The sequence below is a fragment of the Chelonoidis abingdonii genome, chromosome 10, assembly GCF_003597395.2.
Source record: "Chelonoidis abingdonii isolate Lonesome George chromosome 10, CheloAbing_2.0, whole genome shotgun sequence".
In the NCBI taxonomy this organism is placed as follows: Eukaryota; Metazoa; Chordata; order Testudines; family Testudinidae; genus Chelonoidis; species Chelonoidis abingdonii.
In genome coordinates this window covers 65,582,277-65,590,987 of record NC_133778.1, presented here as the reverse complement: position 1 = coordinate 65,590,987, position 8,711 = coordinate 65,582,277, and the positions used below count along the sequence as shown (strand labels likewise).

At 40.7% G+C, this 8,711-nt stretch overlaps 1 protein-coding gene across 1 annotated transcript in view; it reads right to left on the bottom strand.

Moving 5' to 3' along the window:
* Nucleotides 1–8,711, bottom strand: part of DPP10 (dipeptidyl peptidase like 10) — a 442,364-nt gene that overhangs the window by 13,668 nt on the left and 419,985 nt on the right. The window contains exon 20 of the mRNA XM_075069831.1: nt 1,033–1,227. Coding sequence (XP_074925932.1) covers nt 1,033–1,227 — 195 coding nt within the window. The remainder of the gene's footprint in view (nt 1–1,032; nt 1,228–8,711) is intronic.

Sequence of the window (8,711 nt, the reverse complement as noted above, 5' to 3'; positions counted from 1 at the left end):
GAAAGGGAGTCAGGCCCTGTAAATTCCTGGCTGGTGGCAGCGAGAATAGATCCAAGCTGGGTATACGCTTGGGGAAGGTTCACAGTAAACGCTCAGATTCTGTACGCTAAAGTCCAGATCTGGGACAGACGTTTAGTATAGAAGCTCTCTGTCTGCATATGGAGGAGAGGGTCCTTCCACTCAGCCTCAACATCTTTGCAACTTCACTAACATTTCAGAGATGCAAAGTCATTTGACCCATAGTCAATTAATGTTTTCATTGTCTTCAGGAGTTACAGATGACTTTTGTAAAACATGTCATTCTAAAATTGTCCAAACAATGCAAGAGAATACTTAGTACATACATGTAGGTAATAATCCATCCATCTTTAAAATACTGCAATCGATGAGATTAACCTTTCTAGGAGTGGTCTCTTAATAAAAAGTGTTATCACATTTTTACATGTAAATATACAGTAGGGACCTGATTCTTCTTACTGAAATTGGTATAAATCTGCAGTAACTCTGTTGCAGGCAGTGAAGTTACCCATGCTAAAACTGATGATACAAGTGGGATAATAAACCCTTTGGCCAAATTCTGCTCACATTTCCATTTTTGTAATTCTGGTGATTTAGTGAAGTCACTCTAGATCTACAGTGATTTAAGTGAGAGCAGAATTTGACCCTATATGTCTAAGACATTATATTTCACTTGTAATGAAGCACTGTATATCATGCCATGAGTCATTTTTCTAAGGAAGCTAGAAAAAATATGTAAACTAGATTAGATTACATATTTAGATTAGGCCCAGAAGGACAACTTTATCAAAGAGGAACATCAATCCAAAACATTTTTCCCTTTGATTTTTTATTCATTGAATCACACATTGCAATGAAAAGCCTAATGTTTCGAAACATGCTACTGCACTAAAGATAAGCATTTAACATATTTCATCTGCAAAGGGAGTAATAGCTGGAAATTTGCAGTTAAATGTGTCTATTCATCAAGGTACAAAATGGATTAAAATAGAAGCAAAGTTTGCACATACGTACTCTACAGCTGCTATTTGGTCCTTCACTTCCACTGAACCTAAGCAATGATGGACTTCCTGTAGAATTTTAAGGCCTTGAAATCCACTCCCTCTGCCATCAAATCGAGCTACGATGACATTATCAGAGTTGACAAGCACCGAATCCCAGTCAACGTGAAACTTATCTGTAACCAGCTGGCTGCCTGGAGCTTCATCACTGTAAATACCAACACACCAGACACAAATGCAGACTATTGACAATGTGATACACTTTGCAGTTCTTCAATATTTTATTTAACCTAGACAGCAGAATTCAGTCAGTTTGTGCAACCCAGTTGAATTATTGTCAGCTTAATCTATATCATCACGTTAACCAGTGCTGTTATCCCTCATGGCAGAAGTAAGCAAAATAATTTGTTGAACTGTATAAAGCAAACCCACTATGACTACAATGCTATGCAGTAGGTGGGATACTTGGATAATTTTTGCAGAAAAGAGACCAGAAAATGAACCACGTGCTTGTCATAGAGTGATCCTGAAATTAACATTATGCCTTCTGGTTATTTGAATTCTGGAAATTCCATTTTAGAATTTGTTAAGATGTTACAGAGTGACAGAAGGGAAAAATCATTATCGCATTATGGTAATAACTGAACAAGAAATAAAATACTCCTTAGAATGATGTTTTCCTAGAAAACAAAAATACCTGCATTATCACATCCTAAAATGGATTTTTGTAAAGTAGACTGCAGAGGAGAATTAAGTATATTTTGGGGGAAATTATTTTTCCTGTCAGTGTTGCTAGCAACAAAAGGATGCAGGCATGAGTGATAAGTTGTTTTTTGTTGTTGTTGTTGTTGTTCAGTCATAAAATAAAGATTTTACATCAGAAGATAGAAAGGAATAGGAGGAAAGAGGTTTCTTGGGGGACGATAAGCATTTTCCATTGAAGGTCAGTTTACTTTTTTCATTACAATGAAAACAAAATGTCAGTTTTAAAAAGGATCCTTGTCAATTTTCCCCCCAAAGATAAACACAGAATAAGACAGTAGGCTACCATGAAGTTGTAAAAAAATTCAAAATGCCTCTGTTCAGACTGCATCTGCCAGTTGAATGCAAATTAAAATGTAAAAGTGTCTGTGCAGGCTGTATGGAAATTAGATTGGACAGTGTCTACGGGAATATTCTAGGGTGAAAGAAGGATGAAGGCAGAAATTATTATTTTGCTGAAGAAATCTAAGCTTGAAAGAGTTATAGAAATAGGGAAAAAAACAACAACAAACGGACCTTTCAGTCACTGTTGTGTCATAGGCTCTGCTGGCTGATTTAGTTTCATTTTTGCTGTGGGTAATAGACAGTTCAGCTGAAAGGTACTCTTTCAGACAACTTGATAATTAGCATGTATGTGATACATAAATCTATTTTCAAATGTTCATAGGACATACCATACTTATGTAACTATAATTTCAGGAAGTAAGCTTGGGATAAATTATTTTTAAATGGCATGTCAATAAGTTACCTTTGATTTTTCATTCTTGTGTGTCTTGAGTAAACCATTTAATTTATAAAAGAAAACTACAGCATACTTTAAAAAAAGGATTTAACATATGATACCGCTAACTCTGAAACAATAAGCACGAAACCCCTCTTAATGTCATAGGTGCTGCATGGGAAAATACTACTGTCTTGGCAGGATTTCAGTTTCTTCATTAATTGAAGTACAAAAGCAACCGGCACTGAGCAGCTCTTTCTATTTATATGTAACATTTAGAATGGGCTTTACAAAAGCGTTCAGTGTTGGTCCAACTGCTCCCAGGGAAGTTTTACTATTGACTTCAAAAGAATCAGATTTATACCAATGGAAAATATTACCCTTAAAGTTCTTAGTCAGATAATTTTCCATAAAAGCACTTATCTAGCTAATTATGACTCTACATTCAGTTCTTCATTACTTTTGACTTTTTCAGAATTGCCCACCCAAACCTTCAAAAATCATGAGTCAGACCCCCAAAAAATCATGACTTAAAAACTATAAGATTAAAAATAATGGATTCTTGGTTTTTGAGTTTTTAGATCATGTCAGTCACATTTAAAAGCTTTTCTTTGCCACCAAAAGGCCTGAGATTCTTATACAGTGTTTCCCAAACTTGGGATGCCGCTTGTGTAGGGAAAGCCCCTAGCCAGGGGCTTTCCCTACAAGTGGCGTCCCAAGTTTAAGAAACACTGTTCTATACTCACATCTTTCAGAAGCTGGGGCTTTAAGTTAAAAAAAAATATTGTGAGATTCATGATCAAATTATGAGTTGGTAAAACTGCTCTTTTTTTTTTCCTGAAGCTCATTTTTTGTTAGAAAATGGCTGAGCTTTCTTAGCATCAAACTTTAAATCCCACGTCTTGCCGTGAAGTTTTTGATGGGTTGCTTTGACATGTTACTTTTGTTGTGTAGTTCCCAGTTTTTAAATTATTTCGAGGATGTCTATACAGACAGTTTGTGATGGACACTTAGAGCCATCCCCAGTAAGGGATGTGGCCAGTAGAATCGTTTTCTTACCGGTACGTGCCCCCTACACCCCCCGCAGGGCACATGGCCTCCTCATATGACCCTCTATATGACTTCTCCCTGCCCTGCCCCCAGCCCGGTCCCTCCACACTCTCCCCATCCCCTCCTCATGATCCACCCCCCTTACCTGAGGGAGGTGGCGGCTCTCTCCTCCTCCCGCTGCGCCGGAGACTTCGGAACCGCAGCAGCGAAAGGAGCAGAACATGGGGCCATTGGGCGGCCCCATGCCCACAGCTCCTCTGGTGCAGCTGTACCACCCCCAGCCCTTCCATGAAGGGTCTCCTACATCTGTACAGCAGCCCACCGCAGGAGCTGCTGGTGTAGGGTTGCCCAGAGACCCTACGTTCTGCTCCTCTCCCTGCTGCGGTTCCCAGAAGAGCCCTGTGGCTCCAGGCTCTCCCAGGAACCACAGCAGGGAAAGGAGCAGAACATGGGGCCACCAGGCAGCCCCATGCCTACAGCTCCTCTGGGGCGGCTGAACCTCCCCCAGTTCTGTCCTCCGGCAGGGCCGCTGTACAGATGAAGGAGACCCTACATGGAACATGTGGGGCGGCACAGCTGCGCCGGATGATGTTCTGCTCCTCCTCTTTCTGATATGCTGTATAAGCTATAAATATCTTGGTGGTACGGCGGATCACCGGACCACCCTTTTTGCACTGCTGGATGTGGCAAAACTCCCAATGGCATAAGTAGTGTCAGACAAGGGCTTTGGAGTCTCTAACTGCTACCAACACAAATGCCACTAATCATTTGGGCTGTAATTCACCCTTTTGCAGAGGGACAGGACATATCCTATGAATCATTTAAATCTCGGTCATGCCCTTAAAATAGGGCTTAAGTGGTGTGCCAGCCCTTTACACGGGGTGAATGCCACTATTGGACCACAAGAATGGATTGTTTTTGTGTCCCTTTTCAAATCTATTGCCATCAAATGTCTCTGGCTTTGACATGGATGGATTGTATCAACCCCCCAGAGAGGTCTGGTATGAAAAAGAAGTCTGCTGTGAGAGCTATTGACATGGACACACAATCTATTTCAGTACAATGGGGACTGCAATGTACATTACCTCGCTTGCCACAATGTTTCTTGAATTCATGGACTTTTCCATTCATTGTAGCTACTCACATGCTGAAGTATATATTAAAGGACTATGGCAGATAGAAACTGCACCTCGCCACGATTGCAAAGTGGAGTCAGATCCATTATTGCACACTTCACAATTAGAGGTGGGCTTGAGCTGCAAAATTTGCATTGCAATCCAATCTTCCCCAAAGTGCAGCAGCATTTCAATCCAGGGTCTTGATTTATACCTCTCTCTGCATACAATCAGCTTCTGTTCATCATTAACCTGCTCATATGCAGGATGCCAATAATAATGCAGAAGTGCAGCACTGTGGAAGCACTCAGTATCTTCCACTGCTACACCTTTTTACAGGATGCAGTGTCTCCCTTCCATGACTCCCACTGGCTGGTATTGAAAGGAGTAGGGACCAAAAACCCAGAGTCATGAGCACAAGCCTCCTTGCATCCTACCTCACCTGAGCATGAGTAGACACAAGTGAATTCTCTAATAGGCAAAGCATTACACATATTTCACAGCCAGCAAAATCAAAACACACACAGAGAAGGGCCATATCCAATTACATGCCTTTCTCTATGTCTTCTAGGCACATTTTGCAGCAGTGTAACTGTATTTTCAACAACGAAACAGGAACAGTGGGATTCAAGTGAAAGAGTTATCTAATAATTCTTAACTTTATTTTTTGTACTTTACCAGAGCAGCATCTTATGAGTCTGCAGTGACAGCAAGGTTGAGAATGATTCAGAAACATTGCTGAAGTTCACCATTGAGGTGCCATTTAAATAGACAGAAGCTATCAATAATATACCAATATCATTGACCTTAGTGGGTGATTTGTATGCCTCTTGCAATTCAGTCACATACACCTCAGACTGTCTGGAGAAAGGCAGCTCATCATCTCTTTGGTATATTACTGAAAGGAGAAGAATCTTTTCATCTGGGAGCTAAAGCTAAAGCTTTGGCTCTCGTTAAAGCTTGGAGGGGAATATGTAGTTCTTATCACAGTGGCTATTGTTATTATTATTTATTAATATTATCATAATGCCTAGTCATGGACTTCCATAACACATTACAAACTCCCTCCCAATACAAACTCATGAATCTAGTGCAGAATATGAAAAAGTATCATAATAGCAAATGTGAATTAGTGAGGGAAATTACAGCTCAGAAGATAAATTCTATCTATGGAATGCAAAATTAAATCACTGGCAAAACAGTCTCTTTTGCAAATGGTGAAAATCCACTGAAGGAAAAAAGAACATTTTGCAAAACTGACATGAAAACAAAATTCACCACACATTCCCTTTTTGTGAACAACTTCTCACATGGCTAAGCCGCAGGCTGAGTTAAGGGCCCACAAAAAGGGTATTAGGGCTGCAGAGGGGCAGCCCAGGAATAGGCAGGGGCAGCTGGTCCAACCCCCCTTGCTGATGATGAGCGGTTTACAGATTGCAGTCTGCCACAGTGAGCGAGAGGTAGATGGTGACTGGCAGTAGCCACTGAGGCAAGGTGGGGATAGGGGGTTCTCCTGGGAGGGGAGGCCCAGAGTGACGGGGTGCTGTGCTGGGCAGAAGCCCTGGGCAAAGGGCACCAAGAGAGACACAGGGGCCAGCAGCAGGCGAGACACTGGCCTACAGAGGGCGCTCTGGGCAGGAAAGAGCTAATTCCCTGGACAACCAGCAGGAGGCACTGCACAGATGAGTCTCACCCCGTTACTAACCACATCCTTCATCAACAGTATGAAATCAAATACCCATAACAATCCCAAGCAATGGTGTCACAGAATGCCAAACACTCCCCCCTATCCCCCCATTCATTTTTACCATTAGAAAAGCAGCCCATACATTTGCAACTGTGCAAACCAATGCATTTACCATTGGGGGGAAAACACCAGCAGAAAAGATCGCATTATCAGAATGGAATCATAGGATAGACTGAAATGAAATACAGATAGTACTGCAAAGGCAACTTGACTATTCTTTAAACAGCCATCAAAAATACTAAAGGTCAGATTGTGGCTTTTAAGCCACAGCTCTGAGTACTGGAGATGCAGAGCTGCATCCAAGAAATGGAGGAAAGGTTGTGGTTCCATACTGTGCTGCTCCTTGCACTCATGCAGGGAGGGAGATATCCTCATCCATTGCCTCCCTTGCTGTGCCATCCCTATTCAGGAGGTTTAGAGACGGATTGAGCCATGGCCCATCTTCTCCCCATCCCATTTTTGGAGTCCTGGTCCCTGTAAAGGAGCAGCCCTTGCATTCCTCATAGCACAGGACTGCTGTTGTCAGTGAAACAGCTGGTGAAGCTTCTTGCTAGTTTCTCAGCTCCTATATAGCCTATGTTGGGCAGTGGGAACTTACAAAATGTTTAGAAAAAGGGGAAACTCCCAGAAAACTAAAAAGAGATAGGTTTTCACAAAACACCACCACAAAAAGAGCAGAGACTGTTCTATTACTTGCAACAGACACCGATTAAAATGATAACATCCTCTGCAACATATGAAAATTTCATAAGAGAACCATTTGTGCAAGAATGCTATCATGCTGAAGGTGTTAGACGACTACCAATAGTTACATTTTCCCTCCTTAAATTCCTGCTACTGTTTACATGTGTTACAGCATTCTTCTTCACCATTGTACTTGTCCTGCTAAAAAAATTGCCACTTTCAACTCTATGGTCTGGGAAGCTGGTATCAGATCCATGTGATGCACAGTCGTGCTCAGTTGGCTTGAGTGAGGCCTACCTCTGGTACCATTCCTATATTGGGTGGAGAGTGGTTTCCTCTACATTACAGAAGTATACGCAGACATGTATAAAATATGCAACACTTTTAGGAGAGTTAAGATATTCGATGTCTACTTAGGAATGTACAGCCTGATAATTTTTTTTCTCTGAGTTCAGAAGAATCTCTCTGCTGGTTCAGTTTCACTATATCCACTTACAGTTTGTACAGTTTTAAATAACATTAAATAATGAATGCTGACATTTAAGATGCATTATCTACAGATTTTGAAAGAATAAGGTTAATTATGTTCAAGAAGAAATAAAGAATGATTATCACCTCTCATTTTATTACCAACATTAAATGCCTGTGTCTTTACTCCACTTAATCATTTCCTATGTATTATGAAGGACTGGATCATTCAACTTTCTTAATGAGTAAGGTGAACCATAACGAAAAAAAAATAAAAAATCTGAAATTTAAACTTTGATCTTAATTACATAGAAAGAGATAATAACCACACTTTAAGGCAATTATTGTACACCTCTCTAATCTATAGGCTACAGTGTATATATTATATTTGAAGGCAACTGAGTGTGAAACATATTAGTAGTTTAAGAGGAACAAATGGAGGAGCAGACAATGTTATAATCTATTTAGTATTTTATAGCCTATGCATCACAATTCACGAGAGAGAAATAGAGCTGGCCAGAGGCAACCGACTACTGTGTGAGGCCTGTACATCTACTAGACAGCCTGGTGTTCTGACCCAATATAAATATGAACAACAGTCCTTTGCATTTCTGTCTAATGGTCTCAATATGCTTTACAGCCATTAAGGAATTAAGCTTCGCATCACCCTTAGGATGAAGATGACTCTTACTGTAAGGAAATTTAAATCCTGATCCTGGAACAGACTCTTTGAGGCTGGGTTCTGTGATGTGTGGAACTTAACTGAATTCAGTGGAATACTATGCAGGTTCAGGGGTTGGCCAACACAGATTCAGTTGCAGGACCAGGCCTTACCCATTAAGGCCAAAAGTTTCAAACCTGGGTGCCTAAGTTTAGAAGCCTTATTTCAAGCACCCAAGTTTGATCAGAGAAATTGAGTGATTTGACCAAAGTTGGACTGAAAGCCTGTACCTACATCTTATGATTTCCAGTTTATTTATTACTTGAGCTATGATTTTGGGATAGGAGTTTTACTGAGCCATCTACAGTATGAACACAGCATAAAAGATGGTCCCTACCCACAAAAGTTTACGATCTAATTTGGACCCTCAATCCAACATACTTTTTTCTGAGCCAGTAATGAAAGTCACCAATACTAAGAATAG